The sequence below is a fragment of the Diabrotica virgifera genome, chromosome 7 (genome assembly GCF_917563875.1).
Source record: "Diabrotica virgifera virgifera chromosome 7, PGI_DIABVI_V3a".
Classification (NCBI taxonomy): domain Eukaryota; kingdom Metazoa; phylum Arthropoda; class Insecta; order Coleoptera; family Chrysomelidae; genus Diabrotica; species Diabrotica virgifera.
Genome location: NC_065449.1, coordinates 236,041,510 through 236,062,873, shown reverse-complemented (window position 1 = coordinate 236,062,873; position 21,364 = coordinate 236,041,510). Strand labels below are relative to the sequence as shown.

The window sequence follows — 21,364 nt, the reverse complement described above, 5'->3', positions numbered from 1 at the left end:
GCCACTTATCGATGAAGGTCTATGGGATTTTTTTCTGCAAAGCTGAAGAGAAAATATTTCACATACGACCTACTAAATTAAATTTGACCCCCTATTTATTTAAATAATTGTATATAAAACTTTAAAAACAAATTTGCAAAAAAATATTCTAGCGTTTTAAATAAGCAATATAAAATATCTTTTTTATACACTAAGTTGCGCTATGTTACCAGTATTAAGCAAAAAAAAATTGGTTAAAAAATATTTAATATTTTTTGAGACATTGAATTTGTTTTTTAAATGTTACTATATTTTCAATTGCAAAAACGCGGTTGTTGCCAAAGAAATATTCACCTGCTTAAGATCTCATTATTTTTATTTTTATGTATGTTTTCGATAAATGTATTGATAAGTTCAAATTTCAGTTAAACTCCCCCCTAAAATGGTATTTGAAAATTATTCAAATTTGTTTATAATTTGTTTTTTTAATAACGTCGCGGGGATTAAGTATTGTGAAATGCCGTTTCGATAATTGGGTTCCTGGGAATTTTTTACTAATTAGCAAAATTTTTTTGTCGTTTTTTCTTCTTCTTTTTTTCTTGGAGTTATATTACTACGGGCCCTTTTAGGGTTAAATTTTATTAAGAATGTCGAATGTCTGAGTTGTAGATTCTAGACCTAAAAATATTAAGATTTAACTAAAATCTCTTAAATAAAATGTGGCTACTTACTGAGTTACAGGGTGTTTTATTTAAAAAATATTTTTACCAAGTACTTTAAAACTATTTGACGTATCCTTATCATACTTGGCAGAAAGTGTAGCTATTATAAACCCTACTAAATTGTGATTAATAGTGCCAGAGGCGTACGACAGGAGATAGTAAATGATTGACCTTTCCCGAATTCTACGCCACTGAGTGAATTACTATTTTAGCGAAATTTTTCGATTCTCCAATACTTTGTACGTAAATAACTTTATTGGAATCGATAAAGTCATCAGTTTGAGAGATATTGGAAGTTTAAAATGAATGAATGAATGAATCAAAATAACTATGCCGTTTGATTTTTAACGTCCAATATTTCGAAAACTAATGACTTAATCGTTACCAGTAAAGAGTATATTATTTACATAGAAAGTATTAGAGAATCGAAAAATTTCACTAAAACAGTAATTCCCTCAGTGGGGTAGAATTTGGGAAGGGACAACCATTAACTATCCCCTGTCGTACGCCTCTGGTAGTAGCTAGAAACTTTTGTTTATCACAATTTAATAGACTGTATAGTACGCACACTTTCTGCCAACTATGATAAGGATACGTCAAATAGTTTGAAAGTACTTGGTAAAAATAATTTTTAAATTTTTAAATAAAATACCCTGTAACTCAGTAAGTAGCCACATTTGATTTAAGTGATTTTAGACCAATCTTAATATTTTTAGGTCTAGAATCTACAACTTAGAGATTCGACATTCTTAATGAAACTTAACCCTAAAAGGGCCCGTAGTAATATAACTCCAAGAAAAAAAAAGAAGAGGAAAAAAAGACAAAAAAATTTGTTAATTAGTGAAAAATTCCCAGGAATCCAATTATTGAAACGGTATTTCAAAATGCTTAATCCCCGCGACGTTATTAAAAAAAAACCTTATAAACAAATTTGAATAGTTTTCAAATGCCATTTTCGGGGGAAGTTTAATTGAAATTTGAATTTATCGATACATTTATCGAAAATATACAAAAAAATAAAAATAATAAGATTTAATACAGGTGAATACTTCTTTGGCAACAACCGCGTTTTTGAAACTGAAAATAGAGTAACATTTAAAAAACAAATTCAATATCTCAAAAAATATTAAATGTTTTTGGATCAATTTTTTTAATACTGATAATATAGCGCAACTTCTCCTGTAAAATAAGTTATTTTATAGTTCTTATTTAAAACGCTAAAAATAATTTTTTGCAAATTTGTTTTTAAAGATTTATGTATAATTATTTTAATAAATAGGGGGTCAAATTTAATTTTGTAAGTCTTATGTAAAAAAATTACCCTTCAACTTTGTAAAAAATATTCCTATACACCTTCATTAGTTATTGCACCTCAGCAGTTAAAAAAGTTTTTTGCAAAAATGACCGCTTTTTAATTATTTAAAGAATGATCCCCTTGTATGATTTGGATACTTTCTTGAAAATATCTTTTGTACCCACCTAAATTTTGATATAAAATGTGTTTCAACCTGTACGAATTTACATTTTGATTTACATGTAGTGTAATTTTATTTTACTACACTATTATTTAAACTCTAGCACTTGTTCTAATATCTGGCCCTCCAGCACTAATTTACAGCTTAGTAGATTTTCTAAAAAGCTAAGAATTGCTCAACGTAAGATTCAAAGGCCGATGGTGTGTCATTGCGGGACCATATAACAAACGAAGAACTATGATTGAGAACAGGATTCACAGATGTTACCAGGTGGCTAAGCTTAAATGAAACTTGGCCGGTCATGTGGCCCGTCTGAGAGATGGAAAATTGGTAAAGAGGTTGCTCGAGTGGAAACCAAGAACCGATAAAAGAAGTAGAGGAAGCTCACCCACGCGATAGATGAACGATATAAAAAGAATGACCACTAATTGGATTCTAAGGGCCCAGGACAGAGGACAATGGAGGGAAATAGGGGAGGCCTATATCCAGCAGTGGATGCAAAGGGCTGATTGATAATAATGATGATGATATTTGCTGTTATAAGCATGCATTTTGTGTGGTATGGAGCTGCTCAAATTCCCTAAGGCGCATTATGTATCCTAGATATAATGTCTTTCTAATTTTGATTGTATTGACCAGACGTGGACGTGTGTTCATTATTTCCATTACTTCTTCATTCGTAGTTTCTGCTGGTCCAGCTTATTCTTAGCATTCTGCGGTACATCCACATTTCGAATGAATTCGATGAAACCAAACCTTGCTATTTAAATGGGTCTTTTAAATTATTTTGAGTGGTTTAGCTGACTATTTAGCTCTCCGCCCAGGTATATGGAGCTTTGGAAACTCTGAAGGTGATACAATTTATTTGTATGTTGGGTGTAATTTGTTCATGGGGGTTCCTGTGGAATACCATGATTTTGGTTTTGAAAAATTAATGTCCAAGCCTAGCCTGAGACTTTCTTCTGATAATATGATAATCAATATTTTTAGTTAGTCTTCTGTTTCCGCTAATGCCACGGTGTCATCGGCATATCTTACATTGTTAATGATGATTCCATTGACTGTGGCACCTTCAGGGCGATCGTCAACAGAATTCTGATGATATGTTCGTTATAGACATTAAATAATAGAGGGGACAGAATGCACTCTTGACGCAGTCCTTGTTCTATGTATATGTAATTGGTGTTTCCTTCCGTTGTATGTTCGAACGAATCCTGTGTGGTTCCAGTATGTATTGCTTACGGTAGCTATATCGTGTCCGTGCAACCCTACTTCTTATAGCACCTCAATCAATTTTTCGTGTCTGATGCGGTCGAAAGCCTTTCTATATTCGACAAAGCATTTTGGAAATTACAATGTTATATTTGTTAGAGGTTAAATTGATGCAGCATATGTTCTAAACAATCACTTTGATATATTAGTTGGCACTTTGTATAGCAGAGTACTTTAAGTTGTTTTCACCTATGTGGCCTCTCTTTTTCTTTTTACTTTTATTTGTTATTATTTCATCCATGATCGCCATGAAAATGGCGATAAAGGTCAAGACAATAAAGAGAATTGGACAATATTTCATAGATAATTTATTTATTTACATAAAGTACCTCGACAACTACATCCATAGGTATGTTTCATAGATTTAAGTCTATTAATTTGATAAATTTGAAAATATTAAATGAAATGCTACCAATTTTTTATTAAAATATTTTAGGTTGTTATTTAAGGCAATTTAACATCTGGCTGTAAAACATAAATTTCAATTCCATAGTTTGATCTTTGCAACCAATTTAATGAGAAAACTTCAATTTTGACATACTTGAATCCAACTCCTCCCGCAACTACCTCTATTGAGGTATTATTATCGCTGGTAAGCTGAAAACAACGTCAAAAATTATTATTTTCATGTTTTCAATCATTTTGTAATACAGATGTATTAGGCCTGGATCCCACGTACCAAAAAAAGTTTATTAAAATTAAGGTGAAAATTTGTTAATAGCTTAACGGTGTCTAGTCGGACAAATTTTGATGTAAGGGAGCACTGGAACAGGTAAGTTTTAATTGTGGAACAGGTTACAAGTTTCGAATGTCAGACTACGAAAATGTCCCATGTATTTTGTCGGACAGAACTTTTAATTGATTTGTTAACCTTTCGTGAAATTGTGTAAAAATCAGACTACTATTTACTACCAACATAGTTCCTGTCATTTGACATCCTCTACACGTCAAACTTAGTAAAATGGTCAACGTTCCACAATTAAAATCACGTTCCAAAATTAAAACTTCTCCTATCCCAGTGTTCCCGTACATCAAAATTTGTCCGACTAGACACCGTTAAGCTATTATACTGCATCCAGTACTCCTTACACGACACCATCAACACCTACTAAGGAGGGCATGGGCATATCCATTCAGATTGGTTCAGATAGGGATGCCATTACTGCAAGTAAGTCCTTTAATAAACAAAATTCAAGTATTGTGCTTACGGAGAAAACTATGAAAAAGGATGATGGGCTTTGTATAGACCCGATGACTCCACCTATAGTGCGGCTATCTCGTACTGCGGATGTGGAAAATAGTCGTTACTTGTTAGCTAGACTGAGGGACCCTGGAATTTTGAATCCTCTTCGACTCTTCCTTGCCTATCTCCATGATCAGCCCTCGAGTACGTGTTACGATGGGCACACCAACACCACCATTAAGTTGATGCTGGCTTCAGAGGGACTTCCTACTGACGTGGATTCCCTGCGTAAGCTGTATCACAGATTCCATGAGGCTTATGATATTAGTACTGCTGAAGTTGAAGCAGATCTTTCGGCTTTTGGATCCTTCTTTTCCACTGAGACACGCCTCCGACTCCAGAAAATTAGGGAATGTCAGAATAAATATTTTTCGAGTAATTCCCCATCTAGCAATAATTTTTTTTAAATAAATTGACGCGTACAGAAGATCAAGCGCCTTCTGACAATTTGGACGATAGCAAGCTAAGTTTATTTCTTATTAACATTCAGTCCTTAAGACACAAAACTGATGAATTACTTCTATTACTAGAAGAGCTAAATTTTCCTGAGATTGTTGCCATAACTGAACATTGGTTAAATGTTGATGAACCTGTGTTTATTAAAAATTACACTATTATATCCAGATTTAACAGGAGTAGATTATCTCATGGGGGTACTTTGATTATGTCTACACAAAATGACTTTTCAGCAGTGACCAAATTTGATAATTTATTAATTGAAAAAGTTTTTGAATTCTCCATAATTTATCAGAAACCTTCTGACCTCTATATTATTTGTATTTATAGAACTCCCGATGCGGATGTGCAGATTTTCTTACAACAACTACTTAGCTTGCTAGAATTTATTCCATCAAAAAGTAAATTAATTCTATGTGGCGATCTAAATATTGACTACTCCAGTGTGTGTGCTGCTCAAGAATCTCTTCATTCTATCTTTGATTCCTTTGGTATAGGTATGCATGTAAATTCTCCAACCAGAATAACTAAAACTAGCTCTAGTATCATTGACTATGTCGTATCGTCTTTAGCTCCAAATTCTACTGACTGTACTGTTTTCAACTCAGGTTTCTCTGATCATGAAGCAGTATTGACTACATTTTGGTTAAAATCAAAAAATAATAGTGAAAACACGCAACGAAAATTGTTCCGTGTCTTTGGAGAACAAAATTTTCTAACATTTAAACACCTATGTCAAACAACTGACTGGGACTTCCGCTCTGTTGATGTCGACATCGAGTTTTCTAGATTCATAAATTTATAGTCTGGTCTGGCATACGAATCCTTTCCTCTTAGGCCCATCAAAACTAAACATCGTAAACCCTGGTCAACTAAAGGTCTACGTATATCTGCAAAGAACATGCGCTCATTATCGTACCTAAAAAAATTTTTGGACAACATATCCTTCCATGATTACGTTAGGCTTTACAAGAAAATTTACCATAAAGCCATAAAGGCCGCCAAGGAAATTTATTACAATGCGAGGCTGGCTAAATCAGGCAATGTTGCTAAGGAAACGTGGTCTACCGTAAATGAACTGAGAGATAAGACTTCTTCTCCCACCACAATCCCGACTTCTCCTGAGACCCTGAACAATTACTTTGTAAATGTGGCAAAAAATTGAACAAATACTATACCTCCTTCTCAGGATCCGATTTCATATCTTTCTCATAGGAATGTAAATAGTTTCTTTTTTACACCCATAGTATTAGGTGAACTACGCCCTACAATAAATGACATTAAAAATAAATCGTCATCTGGGACTGATGGCCTCACTCTTAAAATGTTTTCCGCTCTACCTGATTGCACTTTAAACCATCTTACTACCTTAATAAACAGGTCATTCGAAACTGGGGTTTTTCCAAGCTGCCTTAAGACAGCGATAATTATTCCTATACACAAAGGAGGCGAAAAAGATCTTGCTTCGAATTATCGCCCTATTGCACTCCTGCCCACGTTGTCGAAGATAATTGAAAGTCTGGTAAAAAAAGAATCTTATCTTTTCTGTTGAAATACAAATTGCTTACTTCACATCAATTTGGATTCCTGAGTGACAAATGCACGAATGATGCTATGTTCTTCCTTTTCGATCATGTTTACTCCAGTCTAAACAACCATCACTCTACAGCAACAATTTTCTGTGATTTCTCTAAAGCATTCGATTGTGTAAACCATAACATCTTGACTGACAAATTACAGCACTATGGATTTAGGGGAAAGGCTCTTAAATGGCTTAAATCATATCTTAATAAAAGAAGTCAGTTTGTAAGGGTTGACACGAAGACGTCTTCTTGCATGCCATTAGAATGTGGGGTACCTCAGGGTTCAGTTCTAGGCCCTATATTGTTTCTGATATACATAAATGACATCTCTAGTCTGAACATTAAAGGTAAAATATGTCTCTTTGCAGATGATACTAGTATTACTTGGAGTAACACGGATATTATGGATCTTCGCAATACCATAGCTACAGACCTAGTCACCATTAAATCGTGGTGCGATTCGAATCTCCTGTTATTTACCGTTTCTAAAACCAAAGTCCTACCTTACAACAGTACGATGCAACCTTTAGTACTTAATAACAACAGTCTAGAGGTAGTTGAATCGGTGAAGTTCTTAGGGCTTATTGTGGATAAGTCTCTAAAATGCAACTTGCACATTGATGCCTTACACAAAAAATTAAGTTCTGCTTGTTTTGCGCTAAGATCAGTTGCTACGGAAATGAATTTGTCAACATCTAGGACCGTTTATTATGCCCTTTTTGAGTCTCATCTTCGGTACGCCCTTCCATTCTGGGGTACGTGTTGTGCGACTCAATTTGAGCGTATTTTTAAACTACAAAAGAGAGCTTTTCGTTACTCCCTGAGACTCAATAGCAGAGTTCATTGCCAAGAATTCTTTAAAAAATTTAAAATATTAACTCTTCCTTCTTTGTTTGTTTTTGAATCCGTTTGTTTAATCCGCAAACATGCATCAGAAGGTCCAGAGAGACCCACTCACAACTATCCCCTTAGAAACGTGGAGCATTATCTTTATCTGCCAACCCCACGGTTTGAGCTGGTTAAGTGCTCTATACTATACAATTCGAGAAAAACGTACAATCACCTGCCATCTAACATCAAATCTATTGCAGCATTTCCCGCTTTTCGCAAGGCCTTGAAAGCTTATTTGCTGGAGAGAGCTTTTTATACAGTGAATGACTTTTTGACAAACGATTTGAATTCAGCAAATTGACTTGCAGGATTATTACTTTCGAGTACTTTTATACATATTTGCAGCGGCATAGAACTTTTGATTTACTTTCCCTTTCCCTTTTCCTCGTTCGCCTTCTTTTTGCTCTGACATTGTATACATATTGTTTACAAAATTTTAAATTTTTTAATGTGTACTTAATAACTATAAAATTATATTAAGTAGTATAACTCACGCCATTTACTTGGTGTCTGTTTCTGTTTTTGTTTTGTTTGTAGTTTTTTTTTATTATTATTTTTTGTTTTTTATTGTATTTTTTTATTTTGTATAAGCTTTGCCCACAAATTGGTAAAATTTTTTGACAATAAATCATACCTTACTATACTACATTCGCTCTCGCGAGATTTTTTTTGACACATTCGGAATAGGAAACATACAACACAAAAATTCCTACCTTACACTATTAACTGCTAAAATCAACTCAAATCAACTTAATCTTTCATTAAAAAAAAGAAGAATTATTAGAAATAGTGGGAGTGTCTACTAATCTCATAAAATTTTGTGAAGTTTATTTATACAAAATATTTTTATTTTGTACAATAAATGGTGTAAATAAATAATTATTGTTTGGCGTAAGGTTTATGTTATTTTTATGTCTATTTACTATTAATAATATTGGATATGAGCAGGTGAGTTGGTTGTGTAGTAATTTCCACTCACTTCTGACAACTGAACTTCCCAAAAAAGAAATTGCTAACGTCAGTGTCAAAGTGAATCTCGATAGAGCGAATTCAGTATATAATAACAAATTTTCAGCTTTCTATTAATACACTCTTTTTGGTACGCGGGATCCAGGTCTATATGTGTGCGTATGATATATAAGAGATGATATTATTAAACTTTAAACAACCCCAGCTACTTTTTTACTAGACTCTTTTCAGAATAAAGCAATTTTAATTTAAGTAGTGTCGCTAGGATAGAGATTGTCACAAGCTCGAGCATAGCTTGTTTGACAAGCCGAGCTTCGAGCTCAAGCGGTTTGTTTCTTGCGAGCCGAGCTTCGAGCCGAATTAAATTTTTTTCGGGCCCAGCCAAGCTGAATGCTAAACGAACCGAGCTCTCTTCTACTAGATTGTCTATATTTTAGCTAATACCCCAATACATTCTCTAATAATTAATTTATTTCTGTTACAACTACTGATACTTTTTTTTTGAGAATATGTAAGTAATTCGGACTACAAATATGCATTTTTAATATACAGTATGTCCGTAAAATATGGAATAAATTCGAGCCCAATCAAAAATGTCCCATTTTTAAGGTGGTGCGTTAATTTCTTGGATTAGTGTATATAGTACGATTTAACAATAGTTCCAATATACATACCACCAAACACGAAATGCCTGTATTCAATGTACCACTCGAAGGAATATGTTCACTTATATGGTCCCGAAATATCGTTGAGACCTGTTGGCTAAACAACAGTAATCCCCTAAAATAAAAAAATAAAGTGTTAGCAAAAGAACAAAAATATATTAGCAAAAGAGAGGTAGTGAATTGACCCTTCTTTCTTCTATGAAACAATAATATTCTAATGTGGCTTTTCCATGAACCCTACGTATCTTCTTCTTCTTCAGCCTGTTTGTATCCACTCCTGGACAAAGGCCTTCCCATTAGTTCTCCATTCTTCTCTGTTTTGGGCTATTTGGTGCCAGGTTCTCCCCATGTTTGCTTCGATGTTGTTTAGTCATCGTTTTTGTGTACAGCCTACGTATATTGTAAGTAAATTCTACCTACCTACACTATATAAACTTGAAATATTGAACGGAGTATTTGGATTTAAAAATATAAACAAAGACAACAATATGTACCAGAATATACTCCACCATTGTTAGAAACAATAAAATGGACCTGAGAAGTATAGGCCATTAAAGAAAAATATATCTTCTCCTGTTTCTATATTTTTATGGTCGCTACGAAAAGGAAGAATACAGAGGACTATGCGACTATGCAAGGAAGCGTAAGGTCCGGTCCTCTGTCTGTTATACACATTCTTCTTCTTAAAGTTACCTCTCCTATCGGAGCTTGGATATCATAATTGCTATGGTCACTTTGTTGGCTGCTGCTCTGAACAGTTGTAATGGACTACGGTTAAAATATTCTCTAAGGTTCCTCAGCCAGAAGATGCGTCTTCTTCCTATGCTTCTTCTTCCTTGGATCCTTCCTTGCATAATAATTCTCAGCAACTTATATTTTTTTCCTCTGGTAATGTGATCCAAATATTCCAGTTTTCTTGTTTTTATACTCTTCATAATTTCTAACTACTGTTCATAATTAAGACGTCGTAGCACTTGAACATTGGTAATCCTATGAACCCACTGAATTTTCAATATTCTTCTGTAACGCCACATTTCGAACGCTCCTATTTTTCTTATGTGTTGCCACTTCAATGTCCAAGCTTCCATTCTGGAGGTCTTTGTTTGTAAGCAGTGTCTTCATAAAGTGGCTTTTTCAATGCTCCTGCTTTGTTTGCTGTGAAACCTTACGGTTTCAATTCGGACTTGAATTTCTATGCTTTGGTCATTTTTGTCATCAACCCATATACACATACGGCATACCTGAACTAGAAAATGATCCTACAGAGCCTACAATATACACACATTTGCAGATTATACTGCTCTCCTAGCAGTACGTGATACGAGCGAAGAATCAGCAGGAAAAATTACATTTGTCAATAAATAAAATCCACAATTGGACTAAAAACTGGAAAATCAAATTAATGAATCTAAATCAATTCATAATTTACAAATAAAGAAATTTAAAATATTCCATTAAGAATAAATGATGCCCAAATACCATATATGCATCTTCTGCAAAATACTTAGGTATCACACTTGACACACGCTTCAAGGTTAATTTATTTATTTAGCGTATGGCTTAAGTACATCACAGAATATATTTAGATTTATGCATTATACAATGCATCACAAACAGATGTCCAATTTTTTTATATATTCGATTGACCCTTCGGTTGCCATTACAAAGTCTATAGGGTCGCCTGTGTATGCTCTGCGTGGGCAGTCCTGAACAATGTGACTGATCGTCTGTCCGCAGTCACAAGAAGACGAGGGGAGTTTACCCCATCTGTAGAGGGAGTCGGCGCATCTTCCACAGTTTGTTCGAATGCGATTAAGGGCTGCCCAAATCTTACGGGGACGTTCAAATTCGCCAGGTTTCCCTATGATGTCTGGTAGACTATGGTAATGCGAATCTGTCCTACTTTCCCAATCTTCTCTCCATCGGGTATTTAAGTCAAAGTTGGATTGCTGCAGCGCTTGAGCAGATTGTAGAGGGGGTAACCTGGATCGGAGACGGTTTCCAAGAATATTGGGGATGCCGTTGTGGACTAGAAGCTGGCGACTGTCCATTATTTTGTTATATTCTTTAACCAATGCATGTTCGCGGCGTAGGTTGGGTGGTGCTATATTACTAAGGGTAGGTAGCCACATTGTAGGGGTGGGCTTAATTGTGCCTGTTATCATACGCATAGCACGGTTAAGTTGGGTGTCGACCAGGTGGGTATTCCTGCTATTTAGCCACACTGGAGAACAGTATTCTGCTACCGGATATATCAAGCCAAGAGCAGAGGATCTTAATGTTGATGCTGTGGACCCCCATGTAGTGCCGCAGAGTTTCTGTATTATATTGTTGCGTGTTTTCAATTTTGCTGCTGTTTTCGTCAGGTGTTCTCTGAAGGTGAGCGTTCTGTCTAGAGTAACCCCAAGGTATTTCGGGTACTTATTGTGTTTTAACAGCTTGTTATTAAAATACACTAGCCATTCTCTATTTGCCAGCTTGTTGTTGAGATGAAGAGCTGATACTTCAGTTTTTGTAGTACTTGGCTGTAGTCTAAATTTATTAACGTATTCGCTGATGATGGATAAGTCATTCGTGAGAGTGATTTCTGTAGTTTCTAAAGATTGGTGGCTTGTTGCAAGGGTCCAGTCGTCAGCAGATCCAAACTTACGGGGTTCGGTTTCAGGCATGTCAGCAATATAGAGGCTGAAAAGTAAAGGGGCAAGAACAGAACCCTGTGGAAGACCATTGTTAAGTTTCATCTGTCTACTCGTCTCCTTTCCCATTATAATCTGGAAGGCTCTGTTTGTCAGCATGTTGTCAATGAGGTTAGTTATCTTTCTGCAGGGGATAATACGGGCCAGTTTATATATTAATCCCTGTCTCCAAACAGTATCATATGCTGCTGTTAGGTCTATAAATACTGTTGCTGTCTTTTATTTCTTTTGAATACTAGCTTCTATAAAAGTTGTTAATGACAGCACTTGGTCCGTACAGCTTCGATGAGGGCGGAAGCCAGCTTGTTCAATGGGGACATTTTCTAGTGTCCTGTGACTAATTCTGTTGAGGAGAAGCTTTTCTAATAGTTTATATACCATGTTGAGTAGAGCTATGGGGCGGTAGTTTTCTGGCTTATCGTTTGATTTGCCCGGTTTCGGAATTGCAATTATCTTTGTTCGCTTAAGTGAGAAAGGAATGTTACCTGACGGAAGTATATCATTAAAGAACATTGCAAGCCACTGTTTCGTGTATGCACCACTGTGTATCAAGAACTCTGGATGGATACCATTAAACCCAGGTGCTTTACCTGGTTTTATTTTTTTCAGCGCACGTGTGATTTCAGAAATAAGTATTCTTGCTGAATATTCGGAGTTCGTTCTGTTCATTTGCTTTAATGCCCTTAAGTCTCTTTTCACGTTGGTAGTATGTGTTCGATCTCGTGGAGCTCTGGATAGAGATACTATATGGGAGGCAACCTTGTTAGGAGACATTTTAGACTCTCTGGATTCCAGCTGGTTAGCTCCTCCAATTTTCCGCAACAGGGACCATGCCTGCCGGCTTGATTTTTGAAGTCAAGGTTTTCGACAGTCTTTATCCATTTTTGGCGTCTATCTGTATCGATGTTGTGTAAAAGCTCATCGGCTATTTCTCTGTCACCACTTTCGAGAAACTTCGTGTAAAAGTCTTCACATGTTTCAGTCCATCCGGACACATATTCTTTGCGATACCCCCTAGGGATGGTTTCCTTGGCAGCGCTTATTACTGCACCCACAAACCTCTCATAATGTTTGCTGTTTGGAGGGTCCCAGCTCAAGGTTCGGTCTAGTTGTTTAGAGAACTTCTTCCAATTTGCTTTTCTAAGATTCCACCTGGGTCGAGGATACGATCTAATTATTGGAATTGATATTCCGATGGTGATAAGCACAGGACGATGTTGAGTATGTGGGAAGTCTGCAAGGACAGTTCTCGTAGTTGTTAGTGGTCTGTCATTGGTATCTTTTGAGACAAAACATAGGTCTGGGTTATATTCTTTTCTCCATGCAGCTGATTTAAATGTTCTTCTGTCTTTGGCATCAAAAACTAGATATGTGTTTTGCTCTTCGGACCATTCTACTAGTGCCTCCCCATTTTCATCCTTCGTGGTGTACTTCCACATTTCACATTTCATGGTGGCTATTGAAGTCGCCGATGTATATAGCAGGATGTGGATGAGTCTTTAGCACTTCTGGGTTCCATGTAGTGGCTGGAGGTTTGTATATGTTAACTACGGTATTATCTCCAATCTTGATGACTACTTCATGTATATTATTTTCATTGGAAGCAGAAAGCAGGAAACCATTTTCTATATTGCAGCGAATGTAGGTTGCGACGCCGTAATGTTTATCATAGTTGGCTGCCAGTAAATCATAGCCAGGTATTTTTCCCCTTAAATCAAGCTGGACCGCTAAATTTTTGCTAGTTCATTTAGCGTTACCCAGGTTGCACCACATGGAGGCGAACTAGCATTACACCCCGAGGTTAAAAAGGTTCAAGGTTAAAAAGAAAAGAGAAGAACTAGATATCCGTTACAAAAAATGTATTGGCTAATGAGAAGAAACTGAGCATTGTCCATACATAACAAACAACTGTTATACATACAAACAAACATTGAGACCAATTTGGACGTATGGCTGCCAACTCTGGAGCTGTGACAGTTCAAGTAAGCACTATATCTTACTTGTTAGATAAAATAGGACACCATATGGTTAAGCTCTTAGAATTTTTATATGATTTAGTAACTTAAGTCAAAGAAGAATAATTAATAATTGGTGTGGCCAGATTTCAGTAGTACTTATAAATAAAGTTTAGGTGTTTAATAATATCTAATAATAATAACTTACGGATTTGCAGGATCCGGACAATTGACATCAGGTTCACATTGGACATGTGCAACAAAATAGCACACTAAAGCTAAAATAACGATCGTTTTAGACATTGCACTAATTTAAAAAATTGTGGTAATCTATAGACAAACTAAAATCTTTTGTAGTTCTCTTTCAGACTTTTATAATGGGATCAAAATATACTTACTGATAAAGTAGTTTAGTAATCGATAGATTAATTTTGACCTATCAAATCTGTTATTCAAGATTTCAGCAATAAACAATTCCTAGAAAATATTACAAAAGTATTTATTAAGATAACACTCTACTTTATTAGAGTATAGATAATTTCGCAACGTATTTTTAGTTAGATCGGTTAGCTCGATCTGGGGTCTCCTCCTCCTCTAGGTGAGCCACAAGAGCTCATGGATAGAATTATTGGGATTCTACTTGGTGATTGCTTTTGTCACAAAAACTATGAAGCACAAAAAAGAAAAAGAGAGACGACTACAGGCGGGATGACCCATATTATTTATTTACAAAAAAACTCGTTTTGTGTTGTGGTTGGTAGTCAGCGGGGGAGGACCCTATATAGCCTAACCACGCTGACTGCCTATTTTATTTTATCTATTTTACTTTTTAGCTGATTTTATCCTTTATTTATTATTTTATCGGATTTTATTAATTAATCTATTTAATTTTATTTTTAACTCTTACCGTTATTTAAACATATATTTTCACTTTCCGCTTTTTCCTGTTCATGTTCTCTATCTTTTCTTTCTATTCTCTGTTTCTCTCCCTTTTATTTTCTCTTCTTTTTTCTTCCTCATACTCTCTCTGCTCTTTTTCTTTTTCTCATCTCTTTTATTCTTCTTTCTTCTTTTATGTTATATTTGTCTGTATCATTGTAGGGCAGTCGGTGGGGAAGGACCTTTTACATCCGACCTACATAAACTGCCCCTTGCCCCATCTTAATATCAGAATGAATGAGTGGATGTGAAAGCGTGCATAGATGAAAGCATGGATGACTGGAGTTTCTCGTAACTGTCCACTGGCATTCTTTTGTTGGTTCCTGGAGTGCCGGAGTGGAGCTATGAGTAAGGTCGACAGGTCAGATATGCTCGCTAAGAGCGGTTCCAGACCCGTCGGCTGGAGAAAGAGGGGGTGAGTTAAGTCGGTAGGCGGCCCGGCAAGATAGAGATAGGATAGACTGAATCCGACACACCTGGGACACCTTCCCAGACGGTCTTAAGAAGATTCCCACCTCTCATTGGATCTATTACCTTTAAACGCAAATAACTTGAAAACTACTCACTATATCGCATTGAGACAAAAGGATGATATTTACGTAAAAAGTAACGAAGAATCAAAAGACATGCTGAAATATTATTACGACAGTGGCGTAGATTGTGAGGGGGGAAAATGGGCAAAAATAAAGTATTCTGCTAACAGCGAAAAACTATCTTTTAACACTAGTTAAAATATCCTAACATGTGTAAACTGTGTGTCAAGTTTGAACAAAAATTTTGTGCTTTAACAATGGGCTAAAATCATTTTACAACATTTGTAATAAAACACTCTGTATCTCGGTAAGGAAGAATATTTTATTTTAGTGTTTTGGTTAAATCTTTGTATTTTGTGTTAATGTTTCTCCAGTTACGTTCTGAACAATTGTTAATGAAACATCCTGTATAAAAATTGAAACAATTTCATTGCGACACTTTCGTTCTTGACTCTCGTGGTATGTTTGTAGAATTTCAAAGACGTTGTAGAATAGCTGACGTAAATAAAAAGTCTCCTGTACATAAATAAGTGGAAGTTGAAGATTTTGCATATAGTCAAACGTCAGGCCACATAAACTGTTGGGGATTGTGCAGCAAAAGCTCAACTCCACACAACCTCTCCCACACAAAGGTGTGCCCCCCATTCTCCTTATGCCGTTTTTCTATTCTTTTTATTTCGATTTAGTTTCCATTTCTTTCTGCACTCTACTTTACATTTTCTTCTAATATCTTTACTCCTCTTTCGATATCTCAGCGTATTTCTTGTAATTTTTCTTAGTACTATATTTGTGTTGTGGCTGTATTGGGTCTTGTTTCTGATGCATATGCCATTATAAGTACATTACTGGCTTTATAAATTCTTGACTTCATCTCAGTGTTAATATGTTCGTTCCTCCAATATGTATTGACATTTTACCAATATGTATTGACATAATATGTTTTATTCAATACGTATAGACTAATTCTTCGGCCAGTTTTTAACAAAACAAAACACAGTTAATTGGACAGATGTTGGGCTCCCCGTTCGTTCCTTATGCTGTGGCCACAGTAACGTCTAATGCCGTTAACTAGCGCATTATTTGCCATCTTTGTAATGCAAATAATGCGTTAATTAACGGCATTAAACGTTACTGTGGCCCCAGCATTAGGATAAAACAGCCAAATTGAAATTAAACTAAAAATAGTAACTAACAACGCAAAATTAGAATTTATTTTGGAAAGATATATTCAACGGACTAAAAGGAGAGGAAAATAAAAAAATGTTAAATTCTTTTATGTGATGTCGACAAAAATAATATCAGATTCTGTAAATAACATGAACCTCGATTTTTGACCCTTCGCTTCGTTATCGAACGTATTCGCTTCGTATCTGTTTAATGTACAGATAGCGAATGATCGATAACGAAGCGAAGGGTCAAAAATCGAGGTCGTGACTTGTAAACATACGCTCTGGGCCAAACTTAAAAACGGGTCATTTTTGGATGTCTCAGCACAGAATGAATGGAAACGAGCATAAAGGAGATAAATAAAGAGAAATGAAAAATATTTCATAGCTTATTTATTTATTTACATAAAGTACCTCGACAACAAGGCTGATTGGTACATTTCACAGTTAATAATTTTAAATAGATGAATTTAAAAATATATAAATGAAATACGACAATTTTTTATTAAACTTTACAAGCAAAAAGTTTTCCTGTAGTTGGCTGTATACCATGTAATACAAAAAACAGTAAAATTCTGTATAAAAGGTATATTTAAAAACCCTCAAAAGCGCCATATAAAAATCACATAACTAGTTTTCGACTGGTTTACCTGTCATCATCAGTGCTTACGTGCAATGTACATGCCAACCACAACAAAAATATGTGGGTCAAAGCCCAGTAAAAGTAGTCCGTCAAGGAAACATTGGTTTAAAATGATACATTAAGGGCGGATATTTAAAATATTTGCTAATCTGCCCTAGGTAACATCTGAGATGTGGATTTGACTTGTTTACATGTTGAAAGTTTTCTTTCAACATGTGAACAAATCAAATCCACATCTCAGATGTTAGCTAGGGCAGATTAGCAAATATTTTAAATATCCGCCCTTAATGTATCATTTTAAACCAATGTTTCCTTGACGGACTACTTTTACTGGGCTTTGACCCACATATTTTTGTTAAATAATATCTTGGTGGTTAGCATGTACATTGCACGTAAGCACTGATGATGACTGGTAAACCAGTCGAAAACTAGTTATGTGATTTTGATGTGGCCCTTTTGAGGGTTTTTAAATATACCTTTTATACAGGACTTTACTGTTTTTTTTTATTAAACTATTTAGATTGTAGTTTAATCGGATCAAACCTCTGGTTGTGAAACATAAATCTGAATATCATAGTTTAATCTTAGCAACAAATTTCTTGGTTGAATACCAATTATTATGTGATTGTTTCCAATTTCCCCTTCAACTACCTCACATAGGGTATTAGCATCGCAGTCTATCTGAAAATAACGTTATAAATTATTATATCGATGTTTTCAATCATTTTGAAATACAAAGGGTTTTAGTTCTTGGGCCCCCCATTTATAAAAATACATTACCTCCTCCCTGAAACTTTTTTATTAAATTATTCATGTCCAGACGGACAATTTTTTGTATTTCGGAAAATTTTCAGGAGGGGGACGTTTTGTAAATATAGAAGTTTCTAAACTTTGGTACATCAGACAACTGGAGTGCCGTTAAAAAATTGTCGGACAATATTACCAGTAAAAAATCCTGCAAAAAATTATCATTTATGACTCGATAGTGCGCCCCTATAGAGGGTGTAGGGCGTACGCTTCATAAGAGCCATAAAATTTATACCCTAAAAACAGCTGATTTTTGCAGGATTATTTGATAAAAAATATTTACAGTTAACTGGTATTCTTGTCCGGCAAATTTTTAAGGGTACTCCACTTGACGGGCGCACCAAAGTTTAGAAACCTCTTTATCTACGAAATGCCCCCCCCCCCTCTAAAATTTTCCGAAATAGGAAAGTTGTCCGACTCAACTTGAATAACTGATTAGAAAAGTGCCATGAGGGACGTAATACATTTCTTTTTAAATTGAGGGCCCAGACCAAGTACAAATCATTAAAATAAGCAAATAATTCCCACTCCCAGAATTTTTTTCAGTGATATTTTTTTCATTCTTTGCGTTCTATCTGGTTTAAAAATAAGCCTCAGCTCAATTTTAACCCTCCAACCCCTTATCCATACGACGGTCTTCAAAAACGTCATTTTTAAATTATAATTTTTTTGGATGAGATGCCATAATTTTAAAAATTTCAAAAAATTCAAGTACAGTTGAGGCTTTTACAAGACATTTATATTTTTTATATTTTTTATAGACTCGTAAGTTGAGGCACATAACCTCAAAATAATCACCAGGTATTGTTACCAGCAGTTAAATATTGCATTGTTAGCTAGTTCTAAGCTATGCTGAAAATTTCAGGTACCTAGGTAGCCTAGAACTATTTTTAAAATGGATTACAAAATTTGCGGAGACCGTGACAACAACCAAGACAAGTATATAAAAACGTTTTAAAAAAGTCTCAAGAGAGAGATATATACTGTTTTAAATGGTGGGTCCAAGGACTATAATTGTTCCTAGAGATTTAGTAGGATTAAAAATAATAATTCTTGTACATACCACTATACACGAAATAGGCGATTTCAGATTCCCAGACGATTCTTGTACATAATCTTTATATCTTGTTGAGACTTGTTTGTCAATCACCAGGTATCCCCTAAAATACCAAAAAATAAAATATGTTACCAAAGGAGAGATACGAACCGGACGCTTCTTCTCTCTATATAACAATAACATTCTAATTTTTAATATCGTTTTCACCAATTTTGAAAAAATGTGGAAATGTGGAATTATCCATATCTGTCAGTCCCAGAGATTTTGTAAACCCAGTTCCTCCGTTATTAGACGAGATAGAATGACAAATAAGGTGTAGACTGAAAGGTTATAACCCAATGATGCTATTTTTAATGTGAGAAATTTGACCCCGGACTTCTAGCTTTAGAGTTGCAACCGCAAGTGCTGTTTTAAAGTCTCCGAAAGGGTACAAGCGATATATTATTTGACGAACTTTGGCAAGACGAGAACTAATATATACTTCCGGTTTTATGACTGTCTGTCCATCTGTCAATGTCGGCGAATATAACTCTTCCGTTATTAACACAGATAAAATGAGAAATGTGGTGTCAAATGCAACACTGCAAAAGAAGAACTGTTAAGACGAATTGAACATGGCAGAAAGCTTATGACACAATTAAAATAAGGAAAACATCGGATCTAGGCCACATACTTCGTAACGATAGAGACACTCTGCTACCCATCCTCACGCAAGGAAGAGTAGAGCAGAAAAAAGGCTCGAGAAGAAAGAAGTAATCTTGGCTGAGGAATATCAGAGATTGGACTAACCTCAGTGTTGAACAGATATTTTACGTTCGTAAGAGAGAGAAGCGTTTAAAAAAAGTGAACGCCAAACTTCGTTAGAAAACGGTACAAGAAGAAAAAGAAAAAGGTGTCAAATGAAAGATTAAAAACCAAAGATAGTACCTATTAGAGGTGAGAAACTTAACCTCAAACTTCCGATTACCGAGTTGCAATCAAAAGTACAGTTCTAAAGTAGCCGAACTATATCACGCGATTTGTTTCGCTTGATATATTTCAGTTAAAGACAAGAACAAATATATACCTACCTACTTCCATAAGAACACAATAGTAGTATACAGACAAGGCGAAAACGGCGGGTTCGAAGGGAAAATATTACCATGACATTTTTTGCATAATCACATTCGTGAGACATCCCAGAATAAGGTTCAAGAAGTCGCCCACGTGAAAAGTGAGCCAATTTTTAAAAATTTTTTTTCTAATTAAATTGCAAGAATCAATATTTTTGGCCTGAACAATTTTTCTTTAATTTTTTGGACCATTCTGGACAAAATAGGTCTCTTATAATTTTTCTCTAAAGTTGATCGTTTTCTTATAAGCAATTTAAAATTGAAAAAAAAAAACGAAAAATGGCGATTTTCAAGGCTTAATAACTCGGTTAAAAGTTATTATTATAAAAGTTAATATATGACTAAATCAACGTTTAAATCCCCCCCTACAAGGACCTGAACAAATTTTTGTCATTATTTTATTACTAAGCTGTTATTTTTAAGTAATAATAATAAGCGCCATGCACGTGTGCGGCGGCTGTAAATGCTGAGTGCGAGAGAGACGCCATTCCAGCAGTCCAATTGTGCATCTTACTCGCACTCACATTTACAGCCGCGTCAATACGATCTAATCGCTCATTGTTATTAATTAAAAATAACAGCTTAGCAGTAAATTAATGACACAGATTTTGTATCAGGATCATGTAGTGGCGACTTTAAACTTTGACTTAGTTACTTTCTGACTTTCATAATAATAATTTTTAACCTAGCTATTAAGTCTTAAAAATGGCCATTTTTGCGTTTTTCAAATTTTAATTTGCTTATATCTCGAAAAAGATCAACTTTAGAGAAAAATTATAAGAGACCTCTTTTGTCCAGGATGATCCAAAAAGCCGCCTAGCCAAGAACCGCCTAGCGGCGAGTTTCGTATAGAGTACGAGCTTCATAATGATGCAAGTTATGATATCATTAATGATGATGATGATAAAATGCAAGTTGTATACATGATTTTTTCTATCGTCATTCACAACAATAGGTTGTACAACAAGAGAGAAAAAAGACATATTTCTCACGAGCACAGAAGTTTGTTGTCGCAAATCAAGCGAGGGAAAATATGTTGTTTTCTCACGTGCTGTACACTGTACTTTTTCTATGGAAGCGTTTTATTACAATCAAACGGCCAAAATCAAAATAGAAGACCAGTTAACTGATAAAATTGCAATAGAACGAGGAGTACTACAGGGCTGTATTTTATCTCCACTACTATTCATTATTTACTCTG

The 21,364-nt window shown here is 35.2% G+C and overlaps 2 protein-coding genes across 2 annotated transcripts; both read right to left on the bottom strand.

Moving 5' to 3' along the window:
• Nucleotides 1-3,739: 3,739 nt before the first annotated feature.
• On the bottom strand, nt 3,740-14,305 carry LOC114325733 (uncharacterized). The gene is made up of 3 exons (XM_028273863.2): nt 14,115-14,305; nt 9,265-9,370; nt 3,740-4,045 (listed from the first exon to the last, which is right to left on the bottom strand). Exons 1-3 carry the CDS (start codon nt 14,207-14,209, stop codon nt 3,893-3,895), a joined length of 354 nt encoding a protein of 117 aa, XP_028129664.2. The 5' UTR covers nt 14,210-14,305; the 3' UTR covers nt 3,740-3,892.
• A 2,615-nt stretch (nt 14,306-16,920) lies between these two features.
• Nucleotides 16,921-19,249, bottom strand: LOC114325732 (uncharacterized). The gene is made up of 2 exons (XM_050656332.1): nt 19,058-19,249; nt 16,921-17,868 (listed from the first exon to the last, which is right to left on the bottom strand). The coding sequence occupies exons 1-2, from the start codon at nt 19,232-19,234 to the stop codon at nt 17,725-17,727; spliced, it is 321 nt and encodes a 106-aa protein (XP_050512289.1). The 5' UTR covers nt 19,235-19,249; the 3' UTR covers nt 16,921-17,724.
• Between the last annotated feature and the right edge of the window lie 2,115 nt (nt 19,250-21,364).